The 27,211-nt window shown below is 41.1% G+C and overlaps 1 protein-coding gene across 4 annotated transcripts in view; it reads left to right on the top strand.

Annotated features, from left to right (window-relative positions):
• Positions 1-27,211, top strand: part of top2b (DNA topoisomerase II beta) — a 51,962-nt gene that overhangs the window by 8,699 nt on the left and 16,052 nt on the right. For all 4 annotated transcript variants that reach the window (XM_079590172.1, XM_079590170.1, XM_079590171.1 and 1 more), the window contains exons 6-21: positions 172-269; positions 395-607; positions 1,447-1,620; positions 1,970-2,071; positions 4,459-4,596; positions 4,867-5,005; positions 8,770-8,927; positions 9,566-9,691; positions 9,832-9,942; positions 10,035-10,140; positions 10,223-10,332; positions 10,470-10,562; positions 22,852-22,966; positions 23,183-23,304; positions 23,600-23,748; positions 25,224-25,455. In XM_079590172.1, the coding sequence (XP_079446298.1) occupies positions 172-269; positions 395-607; positions 1,447-1,620; positions 1,970-2,071; positions 4,459-4,596; positions 4,867-5,005; positions 8,770-8,927; positions 9,566-9,691; positions 9,832-9,942; positions 10,035-10,140; positions 10,223-10,332; positions 10,470-10,562; positions 22,852-22,966; positions 23,183-23,304; positions 23,600-23,748; positions 25,224-25,455 (2,186 nt within the window). The remainder of the gene's footprint in view (positions 1-171; positions 270-394; positions 608-1,446; positions 1,621-1,969; positions 2,072-4,458; positions 4,597-4,866; positions 5,006-8,769; positions 8,928-9,565; positions 9,692-9,831; positions 9,943-10,034; positions 10,141-10,222; positions 10,333-10,469; positions 10,563-22,851; positions 22,967-23,182; positions 23,305-23,599; positions 23,749-25,223; positions 25,456-27,211) is intronic.

The raw sequence follows: 27,211 nt of genomic DNA, 5'->3' as shown, positions 1-27,211 counted from the left end.
GGATGGGACCACAGATCCCAGAGTGAGTTTTAAATATTATTTGTTAACTATAACAAATAATTGTGTCTGATTTGTCTCAATCGTTACACAAATTAGATGCAGTTGTGCTGTTTGTTCATGTTAAGGATGAGTTTTCAGCTGATTGTAACTCATCAATCTTGTGTTCTTCAGGTGGCAGGAATGGATATGGTGCTAAACTCTGTAACATATTCAGCCTAAAGTTTACAGTAGAGACAGCCTGCAAGGAGTACAAACGCAGCTTCAAACAGGTATAGCCGTTTTACTGAAGGGTGATTTGAAATAAAGGAAATATGTTGTGGTTGTGATAAAACTGCAGCTGTCTTGATGTCTTACACTTTAACTTAAAGTTTTTCTCCTTGCATCTCTCCTAAAGACATGGCAGGAGAACATGGGAAAGACCAGTGAGGCAAAGATCAAAAACTTTGATGCGGACGACTTCACGTGTGTCACCTTCCAGCCTGATCTGGCCAAATTCAAGATGGAGAAACTGGATAAGGACATTGTGGCTCTGCTAACACGCAGGGCTTATGATGTGGCTGGCTCTTGTAGGGGCGTCAAAGTCATGCTTAATGGAAAGAAGCTACCAGTAAGTCACCTGTCATTTCCTTAAAGTCCCTGTAAAGGCAATTCTAAAAAAAAAATTCTAAACACATTATAAATGTTAGAAATGTATTGCTAAAACATATTACAAAGACTGTGAACTGTGAAGTACTGAATTGTGGAGTTAGACCGTTAAGTAGTTTTTCACCATTGCTGTGTTCCGGAATTTTTGGGCGGGGCTAAAACGGGGGCTCGATGACGCACTGGAGCCCCTGAGTTCCTGCCCCCTCCCCTACTTGATGACGCACTGGAGCCCCTGACACTGGCCCCTCCCCTAACAATAGAGCACATTCACATCAGTTTGCCGCTCAATCGCGAGTTACTGTCAGTACTATTAGTTACTACAGCCTACAGTTTGCTAGCTAGCTATGCCTTTGTCACGGAAATGCGTACTACCTGGATGCGATCACGTCGTACAAAACAGATCGGTTTCCTTATTTAAATTTCCTAAAAACGATCACATCAAGAAGAGGTGGATTCATTTTGTGAAGAGCCACCTTGATGGAGAGCTAAAGATCACCGCCAAAACCCGCCTCTGTAATGATTATTTTACATGGGATAGATTTATAAACTTTCATCGGAGACAACTGGGATTCACTGATAATCCGCTGTTACTGGTGAAAGGGGCCGAACCGACTATCTCCCGCCTCATTCAAATTTGTCTGGGTGGCTAATAACACATTTTTCTGTGGTGTGACAAACTCAGAACACATACTTAATTTTGACTTTACAGGGACTTTAAGTAAAAAAAGCTTTATAGACAACAGTGTAATGAGGATTTTCTTGTTGTCTCTAATGAGCATGTTTTTGTGTTTCGTGCTGCAGGTGAATGGTTTCCGCAGTTATGTGGATCTCTATGTGAAGGATAAACTGGATGAGACGGGAGTCGCTCTAAAGGTGGTGAATGAAACTGTGAATGAGCGCTGGGAAGTGTGTCTCACCATGAGTGAGAAGGGCTTCCAGCAAATCAGCTTCGTCAACAGCATTGCCACCACCAAGGTCTCTGAAACACACTGTTACTTATTCCTGAAACTAGGGATGTAGAAAATTAAAAAAAAATCTGAATTGTTGGTTGGCTGTCTAAATGACTAGTTAACTGAAACCTCTGCATAATTAAACTAGTTTCAGTATGCCAGACCCCAATCTGATTGTTTTAACATAGCAGTGGAAATTAATTGTGCAATGCTTAGAGGGTTGAACCAACTAAACTAACAACAATAACAAAGCATTCTCTGCTATACTCTACTCAGCGCTTCTGATATACTGGTGTTTTTTTTTAATCATTCCTCTGTTGTTTAGATGTTTCTTTTAAAGTAATGTGATACTCATGATATGTGTGATATCTTAGGGAGGAAGACATGTTGACTATGTTGTGGACCAAATTGTGTCGAAACTGATTGAAGTGGTGAAGAAGAAGAACAAAGCTGGAGTCTCTGTGAAACCATTCCAGGTTTATATTCACTGCTCAACACACTCACAAGATATAATATCTATTTAGACTAGGGATGTCAATTTTCACAATTTCCCATGATCAATCGTCAATTAATCGATTAAGCCTTAATACTGCAATATGCGTCTGCTGTGGCATGGCCAACGGCATGACAGGGTCTGCAAATCCTGCTCAAAACGCTATGCTCCTCACAAAATGAATGAGAATGGTTTTTAATCTAAATAAACTGCTAGTAGGATTGTAAAATGTTTCGATGCGATTGATAATTTAATTAAATTAATTATTTAATAATCAAATATAATGAAATATACGGTAATCAAATACTAATACAACGTGTCACAAACACCGCCTCAGATCATACCTGTCAACATTTGGGTACTAAAATACGGGAGATCTGAAAGGGGGGGGGGGGGGGGGGGGGGGGGGGTGTATTGATTGGTTACATTTTTTTACTCACGATAAAAACCTTATGTTTTTTTATATATTTTATAATGTCATAATTTCACATTTAATCTCCAAATTAATGTAGAAACAACACAGACAGTAGCCTATATTTTAAATATTTGTCTAAAAGGTAGGAAATATACAGAAATTGAATAAAGTTATCAAACAGTTTGCACTGCATAAATGTTAAATTATACATAGATTAATCCTTATTAAAGTTACAAATGTTCTTTAGTCAAGAGCTGTGAGTGTTTTTCTCTGTTCCCTTTGTTCTTTGATTAACTTTACTGACGGAAAGCTTTATTTGGCTACTGTGTCTTTAAGAGTAGCCGCTGCTGACCACACGCGCCTCATTCTCTCACAATTCTTCTTTCTTATGTTCATTCAAAACTATTTAACTCATTTAAGAGTGCTCAGTCTGCTCTTATGAGGATACTCGACAAAACGGACATTTTTGCAGAATTGCGTGTGTTAGTTCGGTCAACTTCAAGCTGAAAGAGAACTTGATTCTGGTGCTCAATTTGTCTTTGTGAATGGTTTAAAACCATTTGCAAGAATAAAAGCGCATTATATAATGTAACGCCAGCCAAAGGATGACAGAAAAAACGGATGCTGCGTTAATTACGTGGAATATTTACCACGGAGTCTTCTCCTCCCGTCCCATTACCAGTGATCGCTTTATTCAATTTCCAACGTCGAGCACGTCAACAGCGCTACTGAGTTGTAGGTTGCCAGGTTGAGCTCACAAATGGGTTGAAATGTGTATGATGTGTTGATTGCGAGAGTAGGATGGTTTTCATGCAAGATCTGGCAACCTTGGAATAATATATTGATGTGATTATTCATAACGACGTTTGGAAATACAAATTACGGGAGTTTCACGGGAGAAAGGACAAAACGGGAGGGGGGCGGGAGATGGGTGTGAAATACGGGAGACTCCCGGGGAAAACGGGAGTGTTGACAGGTATGCCTCAGATGCGTGCAGAATGTGTGACTGTTGTGGAAGTGCTCTCCCTGGAACAACGCACTGAAGACGACAACTAAACCCAATGCATTCACAACGATTTAATACAATAGTGTTTTCATGTTATGTAACATGTCAGTCCCAAATTATTCATCGTTATTATTAGTCGTGCATTTCAGTTTGAGCTGCGCGCGCTGAATGAATAGGCTATCGTTAAACTGGAGCACTTAGTTTGCTAGCGCGTTATTTGCAAAGAAACGCATCCTATATGAGATTAATCAGATATATTCAAAATAAACATAATATTAAAATGATTTCTGCACAAAATGACGCGAATGGAGAAGTGAACTTGAACTAAGTTACGTGCCATTCATTCAGAATGACTCATGTTGTGGACGCGCTCTTCCTGGAGCAACACGACACGGCAACTAAACTCAAATAATACACAATGTTTTATTACAATATTGTTCTTTTCATAATGTTATGTAATATGACAGTCCTCCCAATCGTCATTATTAGTCGTGCAGTGCCGTTTGAGCTGTGCGCGCTGAAGCTGATCACGCTTTACTACAGCGTTAATTCAAGGGGTACAAATGCATCCAATATAAAATAAATCAGATATAGATAAGCATACACAAAATGAACACAATATTACAACTTACATTTGCACAAAACAAAAGGCTGCGAAAGTGCGAATGAACACGCAAACTTATAGTCATAATGAAGGTGTAAAATGGTCCCAAACAAAACGAGCTCTTTTTGTTTCGCGGTTGAGCAGAACGCATCCGAATGAACCTGCTTAATCGATGATCGAGAAGTTGTATCGATTAAATGTATTATTGCCAATTAATCGATCGTCGATTAATCGTTAACATCCCTAATTTAGACAATTGGAAATGTGTCTCGTCAATCTCTTAAAATGTTGAGTGCTAAGAATTCACTGTTTCAACTGTTCTAAGAAAATGTTTTTTAATTTCAGGTTAAAAACCATGTCTGGGTATTTGTTAATGCCCTGATCGAGAACCCAACCTTTGATTCCCAGACCAAGGAGAACATGACTCTACAGACCAAAAGCTTTGGTTCCAAATGTGCTCTCACTGAGAAATTCATCAGATCTGTAAGTGTGTGATTATCTCTTATCTTGGTTCTGATGACAGAAAAAACCTAAAAATTTCACATTTTAATTTTAGACTCCCTTTCATTATCAAAAGCTTCTGGACAAAAAAATAATTGCATGAATTGAACTCTGCATGAAACTGAAGTTGCGACCAATGAGTTGTGCAACACGTAACATGCATTAAGAAAATCAATTGGGAATATTTGGTTTAATGCTGACTTCAATAACCATTGAGTTGTGGTAATATCTGAGTTATTTGTCCCATCATAGGCCACAAATTGTGGTATTGTGGAGAGCATTCTGAACTGGGTGAAGTTTAAGGCTCAGACACAGCTCAACAAGAAATGCTCCTCTGTCAAACACAGCAAGATTAAAGGAATTCCCAAACTAGATGACGCCAATGATGCTGGTGAGTTCATGACAGATAAAGCCCTTTTCTCTTTTCTGCTGTCCACAGCCATATCAGCAGATTTTAAAGATCATGTTCTGCTTATTAGAACTTAGCGATATGGTCCAAAAATCATATTTATGTATTTTTAGACTGAATATGTTATATATCTTGGTATTTTCTATGAAGTAGGCTAAATGTTCACAATGGGTAAATGAAGCTTGCAATGCACTTTGTTTCAGGGCAAAATCCTTTTTGAGCTGTAAAGGCCATACATTACATAACCAAGTTTAACACACTCTTGTTCGTACTGCAGTTTATGGTGCTGTTGTAAATTGTGGTAGAGATTTGACATACTTCCACTTCTGAATGCAACCTGTTTATGGCATTCCCTACAGATGAAATGGTTTTGCCGCTCATCTGATCTTTTAAATCTTAATAATCTTCAATAATTGAACTATGGCTGCAAAAAATGTTTATTTTGATAACTAAATAATCTGTGTCTGTTGATTATTTATGTGCATGAAGAAAATTACAACTATAGGCTTTTTTTGTACAAAGACGAATGTTGGGAGCAAAAATTCTTTGCGAACTTCTTCTAAACTTTTTCACTTGAATTTGAAAAAAATGTTAAAAGGTTAGTACAGGCTTGTTTATACCTGGTCACGTTTTCTCCAATTGTAAAAAATGTAGGTGTAAATGCCCTCCGAACAGCTTTCGAAACTCAAATCCGATCACGCAAACCACTTCAGGAGGTTTGAGACGCATTCCAAATAAAACTGGTTAAGTGAAAATGAGTCTGGTTTTTGAAACCAAATATGTAAATTTTACTCTTCTATAAATGGTAAAAAAACGACACGTCTGAGAGCATGTTATAAGCTCCTGGTAGCCAGATATGACAGCGCATCAGCAGCACGCATCGCTGCAGATGAGTAGCTTCATCAAGCTGTCGTGCAAACTGCCGCAAACGAAATCACGATTTTTTGGTTTCAAATAGAGATCACGATTCTACCACAATTCTGAACAGACAACTAATTAAAATAACATGTAAATTACTTAAATTACTATTAACATGTAAATTATTCTGACAAAATATAAACGCTGCAGTCTATTTCATTTTTTCATTAATTAGAAATAATATATAAAAAATTTTGGTTTGAATGAATGATTCAACGAACGATACGACTCACTCAAATACTTCAATTGAATCAGTGTCTTTTATCCCAGTAGGCTACTTCTGTGATCGTTTGAATTATTGTAAGACAGAAATAACAACACTGTGGTTGAAAAGACTGTTTGTGAAGCTGTTTCATAACTATACATGGTAAATGCTCCCTCTGGCTCAGCAGCAGCGCAAACACAGAATTTAATGTTCCGGTGGGATTTTTGTCAAAGGTTTAATAGACATGGGCGAATCGTTGTCATTTAGAAATAAGATCGCGTGGGTGTTTGAATCGAGATTGCGATCTTTTATCAATCAATCATGCTACTCTAGTGTTCTAAGATCTTTTCCATTACACCTCGATGAAAACAGGGAAAAACTGTTTGACTTCCTTTCTTCTTTGTGAGAGTGAGTGTCAGAAATGGAAAGTTGCTGCAGATATCAGTTATAGCACATATCAGTTAAAGCAAATTAAGTATAAAAAAATATGATTAAAAATGAAAAAAACGAAAAAAATTATAATAATGTATATCATCATCTTGATAAGAAAATAGAATTGTATACCACTGCCTTTGTTTATTTCTGCTTTTCCATATGTGATACCTACTCTCAGATAGTGAAATATAATTTTCATTCATGGGATTGGTCTAAACACACAACACACACGCGAAGATCGACCAAACATTTGTGTTGGTGTGAACAGGCCTTATTTGTGAAAACATTCAATTCCTGTTAAAAAGTTATGTTTTTGTAAGAATTGTAAGGATTTTTATTATTATTATTTTTCTTCTGCAGTAACACTGATCATGCAGCCCAAACCGTAAGTGCCAGAGACTTGAAACTTGGCCAGATAGTAGTCCAAAAATCAAGGAGAGGTTGAAGGAGTTTGACCCAGATTGGCCAATAGGTGGCGCTATAGCACCAAACAACATTTTTGCTTAAATCTCATTAACCCTTTGTCCCAGAATAATTTTGTATTTGGATAGCTATAAAAGGGCCATTTAGAAAATGTGACTTTGGAAAGTGAAAAAATAAAGGCAGTTTGCATGACAGCTTGATGAAGCTACTCATCTGCAGCGATGCGTGCTGCGGTAGCGCTGTCATATCTGGCTACCGGGAGCCTATAACATGCTCTCAGACGTGTCTTTTTTTTACCATTTATAGAAAAGTAAAATGTACATATTTGGTTTCAAAAACCAGACGCATTTTCACTTAACCAGTTTTATTTGGAATGCGTCTCAAACCTCCTGAAGTGGTTTGCGTGATCGGAATTGAGTTTAGAAAGCTGTTCGGAGGGCATTTACACCTACATTTTTTACAATTGGAGAAAACGTGACCAGGTATAAACAAGCCTGTACTAACCTTTAAGAATGTGGTAAACCATTGTAAATCATGCTAGAATGTGGTATATCATGGTACCGGTAAGTCATGCTAGAACATGGTAAACTATGCTAGAACAGGGTAAATCATGGTAATCTATGATAAATCATGGTAAACTATGGTAAATCATGCTAGAATCACGGTACTCTATGGTAAATCATCCTAGAACATGGTAAATCAAGGTAAACTATGGTAAGTCATGCTAAATGTATGGTAAATTGTGGTTACATGCTTTCTAAATAAAACTTAATAACTTTTTATCCATTTGTGCTTAAAGGATAATTCCGGTATTTAACACCTCGAGTCTATATTGTAGTTTGTTTTGGATGAACAAGAGTGGTGGACAACATTTTTTTGACAATGGTTCCTCTCTCGAGTTTTTGACTATATAAGAATTGGCCATGGACCCATTTAACATTGGAGTCAATGGGCATGTCCGAAAATGTCATTAAAACAGCCAATAATGTTCGTTTACAAAACTGTGCAACTCACCGAGTGATTAGTGATGTTAGTTGATGTTCCAGAAACAAAAAGTGTTGCGAAATACAGTTTCTGTCGTGTTTTATTCGTCATTGAGCGGAAGTTACACGGTTGTGAAGTAGTTTCATTATAGCAAAATAAACGGATTGGAATCATATATTGCAATGATATATTGTTTATAATCATCAACGAACACCACTAACCACTCGGTGAGTTTAACAGTTTTGTAAACGAACATTATTGGCTGTATTAATGACATTTTCGGACATGCCCATTGACTCCAATGTTAAATGGGTCCATGGCCAATTCTTTTATAGTCAAAAACTCGAGAGAGGAACCATTGTCAAAAAAATGTTGTCCACCACTCTTGTTCATCCAAAACAAACTACAATATAGACTCAAGGTGTTAAATACCGGAATTATCCTTTAAATGCTTGAACCCCACACAAATGCTGCTCGCAGCTTTATTTTATATTGTAATTGTTCTGCCTCATTTATTTTGTTTTGATTTATTTTATTTAAATTAGCTATATACAATACATAAATGAGAAATATATATTTAAGAGAAGTGGTGCAGAAAATATGTTTAAAAGTAAAAAATAATGTTACAATAATTTTTTTTTTTGCTCCGTAAGGAGTTTTGCTCCGTATTGCATATTGTAGCAGCTTCTTTGCTTGGCAGATGACTTAAAGTACAGTAAATATGAAAGTGCTGTTTAAAATGTTTGATTCATCTGTGAGTAACTCTTGCTCTGTCATGTAGGGGGTAAACACTCTTCAGATTGCACTCTGATCCTGACTGAGGGAGATTCAGCCAAGTCTCTGGCTGTGTCCGGTTTAGGAGTGATCGGGCGAGATCGATATGGAGTGTTTCCGCTTAGGGGAAAGATCCTCAATGTGAGGGAGGCCACACACAAACAGGTAAGCTGCAGGAATCTTGACACGGAAAGACAAACCATACTAGAAAACAATAGCTGAGAATGTAATGATGTAGTACAATATTGACAAAGGTACATGAGAATGCTTTATATTTATAAGCGCTTCTAACAGACCTGGTGTTCACTGCGTCTTGCCCTCTCATGCTTCGACAGATGTGTGTGCTGTTTAATGCCTCTGATTCATGTTTTCCTCAGTGCATAGCTTTCATTTTATCCTTATCTGTAAATGTTAGAAAGTCCCGTGAGTATTTCCATTTAGCATATTCTGACAACAACTGTCTTGTTATACTTCAGTGTTCAATGAGCGCGTCAAACAGACGAAGCACAGATAGAAATTAAGTGTAGGTTTCAAATTCTACATGTAAATCAAGTACCGTAATCATATTTATGAGAGCAGTAACAGTAAAGGCACTGAATAGCCCATTAATGTAATATAATTACCATGTTCAGACGAGTGAATGTGTGTTCTTCATGCCTTTTACAAGTTAAGATTTTGATAGCCCCGCCCCAGTTAAATCTCATTGGTCCAAAATTCTACTTTAAACATATTTGCTTATTAAACATGAAGTATGTTTTGACTGATTTTTTTTAACTGATAGTTGACCCTTGCTTTGATTGTAGATAATGGAGAATGCAGAAATCAACAACATCATTAAAATTGTGGGTCTTCAATACAAGAAGAGCTATGAAGATCCAGAGTCCCTGAAGAGCCTACGCTACGGCAAGATTATGATCATGACTGATCAGGTGTGATTATGTGCTTTAGTTGGTCTTAATCTGATAAATTTTTTAAGAGAACAGATCTTTTCTATTCAGAATCCATGAATCAGGTTTTTTCTTGAGTTCCCTAATTCTCTATGCATAACTTATGTTATGTGTACTATCAGGATCAAGATGGCTCTCACATCAAGGGTCTTCTCATTAACTTCTTCCATCACAACTGGCCATCTCTGCTGAAGCACACCTTCCTGGAGGAGTTCATCACACCCATTGTGAAGGTATGATCATCATCACACAACAACAACAACAACAACAAAAAAGTTCAGTTTATCAGGTTTCTTTATACTTGTTTCTACAACTTTCTCTTTAGGCCAATAAGAACAAACAGGCAGTATCATTTTACAGCATCCCAGAATTTGAAGAATGGAAGAAGCACACAGACAATTTTAAAACTTGGCACATAAAGTACTATAAAGGTTTGTTTTCTGTTTATTTGAAAAAGTCTGCATTAAATAACAAGCAGCATTCTTGACTATATTTTAACTGCATATTTGTCAGGTTTGGGTACCAGCACAAGCAAAGAAGCAAAGGAATATTTTGCTGACATGGAAAGACATCGAATTATGTTCAAGTATAATGGCACAGAAGATGATGCGGCCATTACACTGGTTAGTTTTTTCTGCTGCTGTTCATAATGTTGGATCTTGTTTGTACTGCGTTTAGTGCAACATTACATTTATTCAGATATTAATTGCATAATATAACTTTGACATATTGGTTAACATTGTCTGTGATCTCTGCTCAGGCTTTCAGTAAGAAGAAAACGGATGACAGGAAAGAGTGGCTGACTAATTTCATGGAGGACAGACGGCAGAGGAGGATGCATGGACTGCCTGAGGTACAGCTGTCAGTTACACACTACAGCTCAAATGAAAGAGAAATGTTTCTAATTAGAGATGCACCGATTGATCGGCTGGTGACCGGAATTGTCCGATTTTCACGTGATCAACCGGCCGGTCAGTCTGACAAATGCCGATTTTATGCCGGTCAAATGCACTCGGGCGCCGCATGATAAACATTGCGCAACATCAGCATCACACGTGCACACAGAACGCACATGTAGGAAACCTTGTGAATTAGTTTCACATCGGAAGCGTGAGCAGCGCGTATTTATTTCGGCGTGCATGTTAATCAATGAGTGCATTCACACCGGGAGCAGGAGCAGTGCGTGAGCGTCAAGCAGGAGCGTCGCGTTAGCAGCAGTGAAGCAGGGGTTTTGCCGCCGAGTCTTTTTTTTCTGCGCTGCTCAATTGAAGTGAAAGCACACATTTGATGAACAAAATAAATGTGATTTCACACAAAATGCACAGAATTTGCATGTCCTAGTGTGCTTTAACAAGAATGTCAGAAAAGAAAATGAAGACTCATTATATTTATAGAAAATGTACCCATTTAAACTTGTTTTTATTATTCAGTTTGGGTAAAAGTATATAGTGTTTTATAAAAAAATATAATATAGAAAATACATATTTGTGTGTGCTGTAAAGTGGTTAGAAAATGTTTTATCGGTATCAGCAGGTCAAACTCGATGAAAAATCGGAAATTGGAATCGGCGCATCTCTATTTCTAATGATAAACATAACCCTCTTAAAACTTTATATAGAAGTAGCGAAACAGAGTATTAGGACCTGTTCACACAAAACAAGTGTGTGAATGTATTAATGGCATGACTTTAACTTTTCAGTTAAAGTGCTTTGGGTTAGGGGATATGGAAAAAAAATATTTATATGCATCATTTAACCTTGACCAAATAGTAGTCAAGTCAAGTCACATTTATTTATATAGCGCTTTTACAGTACAGATTGTTTCAAAGCAGCTTTACAGAGATAACAGGAAAATAATGCAACAAAGTTTGTTTCCAGAAGAAAATTGCATCACAGTCCAGCTTAAGTAAGTTCAGTGATGTTTAATTTTTGTTGTTAAAATTTTTATTAATTTAGTTATTTTATATATATAGCCGCTCTGGAGAAAACTGTGATGTCATTGTCCAGCTCAGTTCAGTTCTCATATAATGGTGTCAATGCAGGCAGATCAATATTATTGTTGAATATTAAATTAAATGTTACATTTAATGTCCCCATCCAAGCAAGCCAAAAGCCAATGGCAACAAAGGTGAAAAAAGGTGACAAAGGCAACAGTGGCAGAATGGAGAAAAAAACCTTGGGAGAAACCAGGCTCAGTCTGGGGGCCAGTTCTCCTCTGGCCAACAAACGGACAGTGAATGATTATTATTCAGGCAGCATTATAGGTCAGAAGTCAGATTGGATTGGAACAATCAGAATATTATCCAGTTCCATCTGGTTGAAGATCGGAGTCATGCCGGTATGGAGACGAGTTTGTTGTAATTTAAATACTGATATATATATATAATAATCGTGATTATGATTTTTTCCATAATCGAGCAGCCATCGGGTGTTATAGGAAGTGTTCCTGGTTCCAGCTGACCTAATTTATGCAGCCTAATAATAATTTTACTGATTTGAATAATAGGAATGTCTAATTTTAAAAAAGATGTGTTTTTAGTCTAGATTTAAACTGGCAGAGTGTGTCTGCTTCCCGGACAATATTAAGGGAGATTGTTTCAGAGTTTTGGTGCTAAATAGGAAAAGGATCTACCGCCAGCAGTCGATTTTTGATATTCTAGGTATTATCAACTGGCCAGAATTTTGAGATTGCAATAGACGTGAAGGACTATAATGCGTTAACAGCTCGCTCAAGTACTGCGGAGCTAAACCATTTAGTGCTTTGTAAGTAATCAGCAGTATTTTAAAATGTATACATTTTAAATGTATTTATGTTTAATAGGGAGCCAATGCAGTGTTGACCGAACGGGGCTAATATGGTCATACTTCCTAGTTCTAGTAAGAACTCTAACTGCTGCGTTTTGGACTAGCTGTATTTTGTTTATTATGCGTGCAGGGCAACCACCCATAAGAGCATTACAATAATCTAGCATTGAGGTCATGAACGCATTAACTAACTGTTCCGCATTTTTCATTGAAAGCATATGTCGTAATTTAGATATATTTTTAAGATGGAAGAATGCAGTTCTCTTACGTAGAATTCTCTCCTACTGCGTCGAAGCGACGCTACGGGAAAGATATTTCTTTTTCGAGATTGAAGCCTAAAAATTAATCCTTAATTTTGTAAAATATGTAAAACGCTTTTCTGTAGCATACAACCTTAGGCGGAGCAAATCGCGCGCCCATTGGCTGCTCCGCCAGAAAAGCACAGCCTATGCGAGGCCAGTGACGCCGACCAATGAGGGTGCCTCGCGCCCTCTGCGTCATCTCCCGCCGAAACGGGCGTGGTCTAGGCCTATAAATACGAGCATAGCTGTCTCCACTCTGATTTTCTATTCTTCACGAAGCTACACGCATCGTAGGACCGGATTCGAGCCACCACAGCCGTTTGGAACAAGCACCTCAGCAGGACGCGCCTCTTACCTGAAGCCGCGTGTCATCGCCGCCTTCAGTCGCCGTTCCCTGCTGCGCTTCTCCGGCGTGGAATATCCTTTACATTATGTGTGTGTGTTTTGTGTGTGTGTTCGCCGTCGCGTCACACAGTTTTTCCACCACTAAAAGAGCAGAGCGTCTTTTTCAAGATGCCTCGCACCTCCTGTGGCTCGTGTAGAGCCCCGCTCAGCGACGGGGACCACGTGCTTGTGTTTCCTGCCTGTGAGGATCATGCAGCTTCAGCTCTCGTCGATGGCGGCTGCCATCACTGTGATTTGATGCCTACGGTGACTCTGCGGACTCGCCTGGGGTTCATTTACTGAAGCTGCATCTTTCCGCCTGCTGTAGTGCCGCGCCGTGAAAAGCGCCGTGCTCAGCGGAGCCCGGAACCTCCCTCCACCACGAGGTGCTCGCCGCTGCTGCCGCCAGCTTCTCCGCCCGCTTCGCTGGACTCTCTGACCGACGGACAAGGGCCGCCGCGTCCGTCATGGACGAGGAAGGTGAAGCCGCGTCTGTGGAGGACGACTGCTGTTCTCTCCTCGCTTCGGGTAGCGAGGATTGGGCGAGCTCCGAGGATCTCCCCTCCCCCGCCGCTCGCGAGCGTCGACGGAGAAAGACCAGCATCGATGCGCTTACCGGCTGGATGGCTGCTTTTCTGCAGAGTAACGTACGTTACCGTCCTCACGACCCGCGCCTTTTTCGAGTCCCGGAAAGCCCCGTTTTCAGCCAGGATGCGCACTTCTGCTTCGAGGAAAGCTACAGTGTTAAAATCCCGCCGCGGCCGGATTTCACTAAAATGTCTCGCTCGCACAGTCCCAACATACGCGACCGTGCCAGTGTATTTTGCAGTCACCAAATCGGCATCAATGCCCGTTTGCCTGCACACAAACGCCGTTTTCACGACGCCCCAGGTAAATCTGAAAATGTATTTTCTGGTGTGATGTGTGTATCCGTAATGCCCACGACCCAGTGCCCATTCGTACACACAAGCACAGCCCTACACAATACAGGGCTTGCACACATAAAATCGACTCATGTCGGTTGTGCATCACATGTAAGTTAGTGAACGTGCCCGCTTTTCAGTGCCCACAATCACTACACACTGCATGTCCCGTGGTTTCTGTAAAAACGAAACGAATGCACGGTCAGTCGGTTCTGATAGACAGTACTCTCTGTTAGGGCTGAACGATACATCGAATTTTCATCGTCATCGCGATATGAACTCCCGCGATGAACACATCGCAACAGACAGCCTGACACGATGAATAATGCCTGGTTCAGATTAGCACTAACTTACACGTTTTTGACTCCTAAAATCTTGTCGTGGACAAGAAACATGTCAGACAACACGTTGCTTTCCAAACCAGTCATCGCGTGCCGTTACACACACATTCACTCGCAAACATTCACTCGCACGCACAGACACACAAACACACATACTCACTGTCCCTCGCTCACTCACTCGCTTACTCACGCACGCACGCACACACACACACATACGCTCACACGCTCACTGGCGCACACACACACTCACTGTTGCACTCACTCACGTCTCGCCTCGCTCACATATTCAACCCGTCGTCGAGGACCGTTAAAGAATTAAACATGCTATAGTCTTTCTGTCGTGATTCGTGAAGCATTGCAGACGCGACGTAGGTTGTCGCCCACTATGAAACACTATACGAGATGAAACGATCGAATCTTGCGTCCCGACGCCCGTTGTCATTATTACGAATCTCCACGACACCCATACGTCAAACGGATCGTGCCAAAATCGCACTAAAATCGTGTATTCTGAACCAGGCAGGTAATAAACGTTTGACCTATCACGCAAAGAACCTATTAAAGCACTAAGACATGGGAACAGTATTAACAATCACATTTATCGCAAGTCATATCGTCATCGCAATATTAAACAATGTTATCGCACATCGCAGCTTTTCCTCATATCGTGCAGCCCTACTCTCTGTGCTACACGGTGTCCCGGCCACGGCCGATGATGTAATGTGTGTAACTGTATGCCCACGACCGAGTGCCCATTCGTACACACAAGCACAGCCCCACACAATACAGGGCTTGCACACATAAAATCGACTCAACGTCGATTGTGCATTATATGTAGTGAGCGTGCCCGCTTTCAAGTGCCCACAATCACTACAAGCTACATGTCACACGGTTTCTATGAAACGAAACCGATGCACGGTCAGTCAGTTCTAATAGACAGTACTCCCCAGTGCTATAAATGTAGTCACGCACCCACATTTATTCTCAAACATGCCGTACGGGGCTCGCACCGCGCGCTCTCTCTCTCAGCTGAGAGAGCTGAGCGCGCGTGCGGGCTGCCCGCTCGATTAAGCGCGCCCCCCGCATCATACGCTGCAATGGCGCCCATGTTACAGCACACGACTGCTCTCGTGTCGCCGCCATTTCACGACCAGAGCCCGGTTTTTCAACCCGTGCAAGCACAGCCCCGTACAACACAGGGTCTGCACACATAAAATCGACTCATGTCGATTGTGCTTTACATGTAGTGAGCGTGCCCACTGTCCAGTGCCCACAACCACTACACACTGCACGTTCCGCGGTTTCTGTAAAAACGAAACCAACGAACGGTCAGTCAGTTCACAAACACAGTATTCCCGGTGTTATAAATGTGCCCGCTACCACGCGCCCACATTTATTCACAAATATAACGAGCCCTACGGGGCTCGCCCCGCGCGCTCTCTCTCTCAACTCAGAGAGTCGAGCGCGCGCGGGATGCACACTGTGTTAAGCATGCCCCCCGCCTCAGACGCCACGGCGTCCATGTTACAGCACACGGTTGCTCTCGTGTTGCCGCCATTTCGCGACCAGGGCCCAGATTACATTCAACCCCTAGTCACGCGTGCAGATGCATGGGAAAGACTTCCTGGGGTCTCAGAATGGGTGCTAGAGACTATAAAAGAGGCTATTCGCTACAGTTTTATCGACGCCCTCCCCGTCACACGGAGAGAGTCGAAACCACGGTAAAAACAGAAGTAGCACATCTACTTCGAGCCGAAATAGCGAAGCTATTGAGCAAAGGGGCCATAGTGCCTTTATCTCAAGCTCAGAGCGAAGGGGGTTTGTACAGCAGATATTTCCTGGTACCGAAGAAAGACGGGGTCTCAGACCCATTTTAGATCTGAGGCGTCTGAACAAAGCGCTAACAAAGCGAAAGTTCAGAATGCTCACGACCAGAAAAATCCTCGCGCAGATTCGCCGAGGAGACTGGTTTATGGCAATAGATCTGAAAGACGCGTATTTTCACATACAAATTGCGTCACGTCACAGGCGATTTTTGAGATTCGCCTTCGAGGGCCGGGCATATCAGTACACAGTCCTGCCATTCGGCATGTCTCTAGCACCTCGTACATTTACAGTGTGCATGGACGCGGCGCTGGCACCCCTGAGACTCCGAGGCATTCGAATTCTGAATTATTTGGACGATTGGCTGATTCTAGCTCAATCGCCTTCAGAACTCATTCGCCACAAGACCCTAATACTCGATCACCTCGAGCACTTAGGTCTGAGAGTCAATTGGGAGAAAAAAGTTCACTGTTTCCCAGACAAAGGATCTCCTTTTGGGACTGGAACTGAACTCGCTGTCTATGACAACACGGCTGTCATCACAGCGCAGGCGAAATACCCTGCAGATGGCGAAATCCTTCCGCAGCGGTCATATAGTGCCGCTCAGGAGATTTTAAAAAAATGCTAGGCCTCATGGCCTCAGCCTCGGCAGCTCTACAGTTGGGCCTGCTGCGCATGCGCCCACTGCAGTTCTGGCTGAAAGCGCGCGCACCGCGCCGAGCATGGGTTCACGGTCGTTATCGCCTCAAGGTCAATCAGGAATGCATTTCAGCCCTGACACCATGGAGAGCGTCAGACTGGTACCAGTCAGGTGTAAGCCTGGGGACTTCCTCGAGCCTGAAGGTGGTGGAGGACGCGTCCACCTCAGGCTGGGGAGCACTGCTCGAAGGCAGACCGTTCTTTGGCCAGTGGGCGGAACGAGTCGAACTACCGCACATAAACTGCCTAGAAATGATGGCAGTGGACTTAGCGCTGAGGCGTTTTCGTCCTCGGATAAAGGGACACCACGTCCTGGTCCGTTCGGACAACACGTCGGTAGTAGCCAGGGTGGCGTGAGATCCCGGAACCTCTTTAGGTTGACGGAACGCATACTGGTATGGGCCCAGCACAACCTGCGCTCGCTGAGAGCAATGCATGTGCCTGGTCATCTGAACGTAGGACCAGACAGACTCTCACGGAACAACGTTCCGACGGGAGAGTGGTCTCTACACACACAGACAGTGCGTCTGTTGTGGAAAACGTTTGGCAGAGCGGAAATAGACCTGTTTGCAAACCAGGAAAACTCTCACTGCCCGGAATTCTTCTCAAAGAGCACGAACGCGCTGGCCAGTGTCTGGCCCCGCCGTCCGCTCTATGCTTTTCCACCTGTCTCATTCCTGCCTCAAGTGCTGGAGCGGATCAGGGAAAGCGGATGCTCAGTGCTTCTTGTCGCACCATATTGGACGAATCAACCTTGGTTCCCAGTTTTGATGCGGCTGAAGAGTACTGCCCCGTGGCCGATCCCAGTTAGGAGGGACCTCCTCTCGCAGGCCATGGGCTCGATTTTGCATCCTCACCCGGATCTATGGTCCCTACATGTGTAGGCCATAAACGGGTACCCACTAACCTCCCTAGAGGAGTGTTAGACACGATCGAGCAGGCTAGGGCCCCGTCTACTAGACGGCTCTACGCTTCCAAATGGTCGGTGTTCTCTGGTTGGTGTTCAGACCGAGGTCTGTCACCACTTCAGTGCGGGGAAACGGAGATTCTCTCCTTCCTGAAGGAGCTATTGGATAAGGGGGGAACCCCATCCACGCTCAAAGTCTATGTGGCAGCCATATCAGCGTTCGTTAATCCAACGCTTGGCCATTCACTGGGCAGAAACGACCTGGTGGTCCGTTTCCTTAGAGGAGCCAGGAGGCTAAATCCTCCGAGGCCTTCTTCAGTCCCCGTTTGGGACCTTTCTACGGTGTTGAACGCTATGAAAGGGGCCCCTTTCGAGCCTATTCACTCAGTTGACATGAAGCACCTGTCTTTCAAGACCGTGTTTCTTTTGGCTCTCGCTTCAGTGAAGCGTGTAGGGGATTTGCAAGCGCTCTCAGTTAGAGCCTCTTGCATGGAGTTCGGGCCCAACGACTCTGTAGTCGTGTTGAAACCGAAGCATGGGTACGTACCTAAGTCCCTCAACACACCGTTCAGGGCTCAGGTCATCTCCCTGTCGGCTCTGCCGGCCTCTGAGGACGGAAATAGCTCCCTTTGCCCGGTCAGGGCATTAAGAGCTTATGTGTCCCGCTCCGCTGTTTTTCGACAGTCGGAGCAGCTCTTTGTTTCGTTCAGTGGGCGCTCTAAAGGGCGAGCTGCGACGAAACAGAGTCTATCTCGATGGGTAGTGGACGCCATTGCGCTAGCCTACGCATCTAGAGGTTTGGAATGCCCTCTGGGCATTAGAGCACATTCTACGAGAGGCATGGCCTCTTCGTGGGCTTGGTATAAGCGGAATCTCGTTACAAGATATCTGTATGGCGGCAGGCTGGGCCTCCCCGTCTACATTTATAAGGTTCTATAACCTAGAGGTTCCTGCGTTGCAGGCTAAACTGCTCTCGGTCTAGAAGACTATGTATAGTGTTCCTGCTCCGCGCTGCGGCCCAGGGGCCTCATTTATAACCGCTGCGTACGCACAAAACAGGCCCTGAAAGAGGCGTACGCCATTTCCGACGCATAAGTTGTGATTTATAAAAACAAACTTGAGCGCACCTACACGCAAACTCTGACCCATGCGTACGAACGTTTTGGAGACGGAGCAGTTTGGCGACACCGATGGTGAGCTGGAGTTAAATGTCTTTTTGGTCACTTTTAGACAGAAAATCGAAATAAAATTATACATTTACAGAAATATAATGCAAAAATAATTTCACTCACCAAGCCTATCACTTGAAGCAAATATCCACAGTTTATATACTGTCTATGATATCCACACCTTAAATGTCCGCGCCAGCGAGCGCGTTGGGCCGTTTAGTGAAACTGACGCATATATCTAACGGCAGATGAAGTAAAACTGTAAATCTTCATTATGAGTCCTAATCATAAATAGGCTACAGTGCATGTTCACAGTAACAGTTTAAATAAAATAATGATTTAAACTATGTTTTATTTCTGATATAAACATTTAGATTAAATATGCCATTCTAATTTTCTAATTAATAGAGTTAAACACTTAAACTACATGACATTTACTGAAAAAAAAAAATATATATATATATATTCAATAAATAGCCTATAAATATTTGTTGTGGATGCAATGCTTTTGAACACTTTTCCTTTGGCATGCTGTGTTTTAATGTTTTAACTACAGAGATAATTGTTTATCATGATAATAGCAGATTGTGCAAACATAATGCACAACAAGGTCTATCTGTTTCCATTAAAAATATAAATCAATTAAAAATACTATTTGGCCAGAGGAAAAGATTGAGAAAAACTTTCTCTGAAATGTATTTAACACTATTTGATTTATTTATTCAAAAACAAGGCAAGGATAGGCTACTAAATTATTTTTATTCATGTAATGTGACGGCACATCCGTATTTCATATTTTCCTAATGTCTTGTACCGTTAAACCTGTTATCACGTGGATGAATAATCATATGCAAATGATATGCAGATGAGGATATGCATAGTAAAACTAGGCGTTGTAAGCTCCATATATGGTTATTTCGGGGAGGAGACGCATGTGCGCACAATCTTCCGCTGAGTGGGATTTATAAAGTGAATTCTGCGCAGGTTCTGGCGTACGCACGGTTTTATAAGTCTGAATATTTTTTTACGCACGCCATTTTTGGCTTTTGGGCGCACGTACTCTTTTGGTAAGGATCCTACGCACAGTTTTATAAATGAGGCCCCAGGTCACTCCTATGTTTTAAGCATCACTCACTGACAATGTGTCCCATGAGCATGCTATTACCCCTCATATATATCTATTATTACATATATATGTTATTATGCCCTTAGAGGCACTACTATAAAGGGATGATGCTAATTTTTAGCCGCTCTCCCTATACATTCTTGGTGTAGGCGCTTGTATACCAGGGCGCGAGCGCCCTCGGGTGTCTGTGTCGGTCCAAGAGCACGCACGGCGTGTTACAAGGGTTCCCGTAGCGCCGCTTCGACGCAGTAGGAGAGAACTCTACGTAAGAGAACGTACTCGGTTACTCACGTAACCTCGGTTCTCTCTAGGAGAGGGAACGGGTACTGCGTCTCAGGCCGTGCGTGCCCACACTGTGTCGCTTCAGTGACGAAAATCAGAGTGGAGACAGCTATGCTCGTATTTATAGGCCTAGACCACGCCCGTTTCGGCGGGAGATGACGCAGAGGGCGCGAGGCGCCCTCATTGGTCGGCGTCACTGGCCTCGCATAGGCTGTGCTTTTCTGGCGGAGCAGCCAATGGGCGCGCGATTTGCTCCGCCTAAGGTTGTATGCTACAGAAAAGCGTTTTACATATTTTACAAAATTAAGGATTAATTTTTAGGCTTCAATCTCGAAAAAGAAATATCTTTCCCGTAGCGTCGCTTCGACGCAGTACTCGTTCCCTCTCCTAGAGAGAACCGAGGTTACGTTAGTAACCGAGTACGTTTTACAGATACTATAAACGTGGTTTTCAAATGAAAGATTGGTATCAAAGACCACATCCAGGTTCCTAACCGACGACGAAGACTTGAGAGAGCAGCCATCAAGTGTTAGACAGTATTCTAGGTTAGTATGTGCGGAGGATTTTGGTCCAATCATTAGAAACTCTTTTTTTTATAGAATAAGTAAAGCTACGTTCACACTACAAGCGACTTTGTCGCTGCAGGTCGCCAGTGGGTGGCGGTTAGGTCGCTAGTGGGCGTTCCCGCTACTGGTTGCCTAGTAATGTTTGTGAGTGACATTCACGGATGTTTCTCCATGTTGTAGACAACAAATCTGTTTTCTTGCCACTACAAAGATTTTGGAAGGAAAATTCTAAATATAAATGGAATCAGTATAACATGCATAATATTAAAGATGAACGAGAAACTGTGAGTGCTTTTTGCCATCGCGGCTATTTAATTGCTATTTAACTGTATGTACACGGAGATATATCACAACTTATAGGACAGTTTCTGACTGCTAAAATTAGCTTCTCGTTCAACTTGCCTTTGTCAGAGAGTGACGGATGATCACGCACGCTCCACTGACTTCACTCCTATTGGTTGTCGCTCCCGAAAGTCACTCTTCATTTGCATAAAGTTAAAAAGATCTCAACTTTGTCGCGTCGCCAGACACGCCCCACGCCGGAAAACGCCCGCTCCCCATTGAAATGAATGGTAACGTGTCGCTTGTAGAGTGAACGCAACTTAATAGGAAATTACTCGTCATCCAAAATTTTATATCAGCTATGCATTCCGTTAATTAATTAGACTTGTCACTACACCAGATTAACAATTGAACAAAACCTTACATAAAAAATTACACTCACATAAAGCGATATATACTATACTATATACTATACAGCAAATCTGACACAGATACTGAGAAAAAAAAGTGTGAAAACTCTTCTTATGTGCTTGCGCTCATGACCCTACTGAACATCTGAACACAAACAGCGATCAAATGCACAAATGCACATTGATCTTCTTTCGTCTGTTCTCCAAAATGTAATCAAATGTATATTTCTGGGTGTTCATTTCATACTCTGGGCACAATGGATGCTTATTTAATCTATAAATTAAGGTATGTCCAAAAAAACTGGTAATGTCATACTTTGTAGTAATGGTAATTGTGTGCTTTTAGCGTAATTGTTTGGTTGTAAAAAAAAAATCTGTATAAAATGAAATTGTATGTAGCTGTGGAATCGTTCACAGACAGGTAAATGTTCAACTAATAAAGATCTTCATCACTGGCAAACAATTGGATGCATCGGCAGATTTGCTTTCAATTGACTGTATATGTCCTGTAGCTTTCCTGTAGCTCAAACAGTAGAGCGTTGGCGCTTGCAACACCAAGATCATGGGTTCCATTCCCAGGGAAAGCAAGAACTGAGAATGTGTACCTTTGGATAAAAGCGTCATGAATAAATGTAAAATGTCCACGACTCCAAGTGAGAAATCACTTCAGATGATTCAGAACGTACAGGGAACTGAACAAATAATTCAAACTGATTCATGAACCAATTTAGACAGTTTTTCCAACTTGTTTGATCATGATTAATTTGTGAATGTCCCAGAAAAAGGAGACTGCGTTCTTGGAATAAACGTAACAGGAATTGCATTAAAATAAAGTAACGAGAGGAATGTGGCCCAGCGTAACGAAGTAAAAGTAAATTTTTTTTTCAATTGAAATGTACTCAAGTTAAAATAAAACAACCCACATTTAAATCTAAATGTGCAAATTTTCAAAAAAAAAGTACACGCAACGGATTAAATATAGTTCACTACTACCTACATCTGATAATACACATTTTACGCATTATGCATCCCCATCCCTACTAACTACATAAGCTGTTTGAAACTCACTACTGTTAAAAAATAATTTTCTGATCTTTCATTCATCTTTGTTTTCTTTTCACAGCAATACCTGTACGGCACAACAACACGGCACCTGTCTTACAATGACTTCATCAATAAAGAACTCATCCTCTTCTCCAATTCTGACAATGAGCGTTCGATTCCATCACTTGTTGATGGTATGCATCTTGATTTACGTTTTTAACATGTTAAACTCTGGATTTCTCTTCTTAGCTGAGTAAATAAATGTTGTTGTTTTTGTGTGTGTGGAATAATTGCAGTTCTGATTATGTTTGACCGAAGTAATAATGTAGATGTGAAATTTCCAAATGCTGCTTGCCTGTAATTTAACTGGGCTTCTAAACTTCAAGTCTACTTTCATCTGCTGGATGCAGGTCTAAAGCCAGGTCAGAGGAAGGTGTTGTTCACCTGTTTGAAGAGGAATGATAAAAGGGAGGTTAAGGTGGCCCAGCTGGCCGGATCTGTGGCTGAGATGTCTGCATACCATCACGGTGAAGTTAGTAGCAAACATTTATTTGAATTTCTAATTTTAATCTTTAATTTGTTCTTGGTCATTATTACTTTGATTTACTGGTTTTCTTGATGCATTGATTAAAATGTGATTCATATGCGTTAGCCTTGAAATATGTATTTTAAAACATGAATTGCTTATTTACAAAAAAAGAAAAAATCAAGATATTATAATGTTGAAAATGACCAGGCATCAAGTCTACACTTATTTATTGAAATAAATCTGAAATTGAACCGAATTAAATATTTTTTTTTGACAAGAAATGTTGTCTTTTATGCAGCAAGCCCTGATGATGACTATCGTGAATTTGGCCCAGAACTTTGTGGGCAGCAACAATGTCAACATCCTTCAGCCTCTTGGCCAGTTTGGTACCCGTATCAATGGCGGTAAAGATGCTGCCAGCCCTCGTTACATCTTCACTATGCTTAGGTAAGATTTTATTTGTTTTGATTTAATAATTTTTTAAGTGAGTGCTTAGACCATGTATAATAGAGCATTTCTAATAATGATTAGATTTTAGAAATGTTGAGATCTTCATGATGATGCTTTTTAGGGCTGCAATTAATGTATATTTTGATAATTGATTTTTCTGTCAATTATTTATTTGATTAATCAGATGAAAAAATCCAGTTAATAAAAATTTGATGGTACTCCAAAAAAATGGATTGTACTCCAAACAATGTGCAATTTGAAGGCTATGAAAACAAATATAGTAAATACATGAGCAATATCACGCGAGTAGCAGTGCGATATGGCTGTATATCAGCACGGCTGCAATTCGGCCGTAGGTAATCATAGCGTGCTTATATACAGCCATATCACAAGGCTACGAGTGTGATATTGCGTTTATACAACAGTTCGACGGCACAAGGGAGTAAATAAATAAGAAACAACAACGGAGTGTCTTTAAAAAAACCTCTCTTGTGCACAACTACTTACTTCCGCGACGGATTTAAATCTCAAATTGACAATTTGACAGTTGAGCCCAAGCCTCCATTTCTAATTCTAAAATGTCACTTTAGACCTAGTTAGTTACAAAGGAACGTTGAGTCGTATTTGTTGTATTATGTAGAGTATTATGGTATTATGAGAGAGAGATCGACTAAACGAGTGCATTACCTGCATCTGATATAGCATCATTCTTCAGGTCGATGTTCATAAATATTATATTCAAAAAATCAGTTTGAATGTCTGCTGAGGAACATAGAGCTATTATTTGCCAGGTGCACGCCAGGAGCGATTCACAGCCGAGGAGACCGACATTCTCGTCAGGGCCGTAAAACACAGAGAAGTGACATTGGGGATGATGGGAGAAACCCACCCAAATTAGCTTCGGTTAAACAGGCGTATAATTTTTGTAAATGTGTAGCCTAATCTAGATTTTTTTTAAAAAATCTAGATAGATTTTTTTCCACATCTTCACGGACACAACAATGATTTCCCTCGTGTGTTAATATTTTTCCTTGTAATAATGTATGGTTTGCAAAAATGAAAACTGCTGCGTCTGTTTATATTAGAGAATCAAAGTGTATGCGCGTTAACACGCTACATTATGGCCAAGCATGCGCCCTGAAAATACCATATGACTAACACGCAACGCGCCACTGTCTTTAGGCTGGGTTTTTCCTGGTCAGTGGCGGAATTGCTTTCTAAAACTGAAAAAAAGCTCCACGGAACTTTTGTGCCAGGAACACGCCTCCTCTTTTCGCCGAACCGCCCGCCGCAAACGCGCAAGTTCATTCCCTAATTTACCGATGTGCGTCTATGGAGGGAAAAGTCCGCTGTGCGTGGGTGCAGAATAGGAATGATACATGCGTCGGTGTACAAAGTCAATTGCGCTGGGTGCAAGATAGGGCCCTAGATCTTCAAATTCACCAAAATTCTACAAATTTTTTTTCACACAGTCCATTGGCCAAACTGCTGTTTCCTGCTGTGGACTCCAGCCTGCTGAAGTTTTTGTTTGATGACAACCAGAAGGTGGAGCCAGAGTGGTACATACCCATAATTCCCTTGGTACTGGTAAACGGAGCTGAGGGTATCGGGACTGGCTGGGCATGCAAGATCCCAAACTATGACCCGCGAGAGATTGTCAACAACATCAGCCGTATGCTCAACCACCAGGACCCTCTCCCCATGGTAATACCTTATCCTCACTTTTTTACTGATGCATGTTTAATAGTAATGTGACAGCATCAAATTTTCATATAATGATTTTCACTGAAACTTATCACAGTATCCACTATAATTTTAACTTAAGAGCAGGAGTGGCCATATGTGATTTGTATGTGTAAGGCTTCCGCTTTTATTTTTTTATTTTTATTTTTAATTTATTTTTGTTATGATAAATTATCGTAAAAAATCGTAATTTTGCGTCATGGGAGGCTAAAAACTACAGCCAGTAGAAGGCGCTACATCCGCATGTATTCAACCCGCCCATAGATCTCACTCACAGAATGTACAAATAGTGTCAGCCATCTTTTATTTGGAAGCTAAGCTAACAGGTTCTTATTCTGTGGAGGTTATTCTCTTATTCAGGTTCTGCATTCTGGGAGTTGTTGTCTTTCATTACATTTTCTGGCTTTTCTCAGTCTAGAAGGCTCCAAATTCAAAAATAATTTCACATTTCTACTACATAAATGACCCATTTTAAATACACATTAATCTTTCCAGAGGTGAAGTATCCCTTTAATTTTGAGGTGAACTGCAAGTGCCATTCATCCATGTTACGCTATGATAGAATAACCAAAGAAAAAAAAAGTGAAGGGACCAGTGTTTTCCATTTTTGGAGCATGTTTGTGTCTTGAGTCTAGCTACAGTGATACACTGCTGCCACTACTGCTTATTAGGGGTGTAACAATACATCAATCAAATGTCTAACGATACGATGCATCGATGCCACACATAAAATGTATATACGGTACCTTTATTTTGACACTCTCCACATCCTCACGTAACTTTTATCAGCTGAAATAGACGCCTGACAAGATTGACTGAACCCTTTGTCACAAAAGCCGGTATTTTCCACTGTCAAGGCATCGCTAGTTCATGTTTTACAGCAGAAACGACAATACCGAAAAGTCTGTTTTAGCAAATCAGTGCACAGTATTCAGGTCAGGTGACAAGGCTGCTAGTCACTTTGAAAAGACGTGCTAGCTGAGAGGAGTTTCGTCAAAGCTGACTTAAGTGAACGAGGATGGATTTCAACGAACTTGATATTTTCTTCGGGACGTAAAAGGAAAATCTTGGAATCTTGCTAAAACAGCACGTTTAGTGGTGAGGGAAAAGCTCACTGTATTGCGTGTACGTTAATCACAACAACAAAGTTTTACAGGTGTCTATGTCAGCTGAGGAGATTAACGTTACAAAGATTAACCAAGTGTTTTATTATGTATCATAACAATTACTTGGCTTTGTTTAACTCTGAAACATGAAATGTGGAGTTATCTGCTTTTGCCACAAAGAAAAAAAAATACTTTCAATTAACTTTAATTTTATAAGTTACCTGCATTTTTTGGTTATTATTACTTAATCAAAACAACCCAGCTGCAGTTTGATTGATATTCAAATGCACAATAACAAAAAAAAAACATGATATATGAACATGAACAAGAACGGAGTTATCTGTCTTCTGTTAACTCCGTTCTCTATATTTCCTTCCCAGCAAAGGTCCAGACAATACTTTTTTGGAACAGTTATACATTTCCATAGGGGCAGCTGTAGTACTTTGTAAAAGAAAAAATCCTAAACACTCAAAATAGTCATCAAAGATGAGAATCTTGGGCCCCAAGAGCCAAAGCAGTGATGTCTAAGAATGTGTACCAATATTTACCCCAAAAAGTAAATGTTTCTCCCAACTGGACATGAATATAAAAGGTTATATCAGATGTTTTTA

The sequence above is a fragment of the Phoxinus phoxinus genome (genome assembly GCF_949152265.1).
Source record: "Phoxinus phoxinus genome assembly, chromosome: 19".
NCBI classification, from domain to species: domain Eukaryota; kingdom Metazoa; phylum Chordata; class Actinopteri; order Cypriniformes; family Leuciscidae; genus Phoxinus; species Phoxinus phoxinus.
This window is presented reverse-complemented; position numbering and strand designations above follow the sequence as displayed.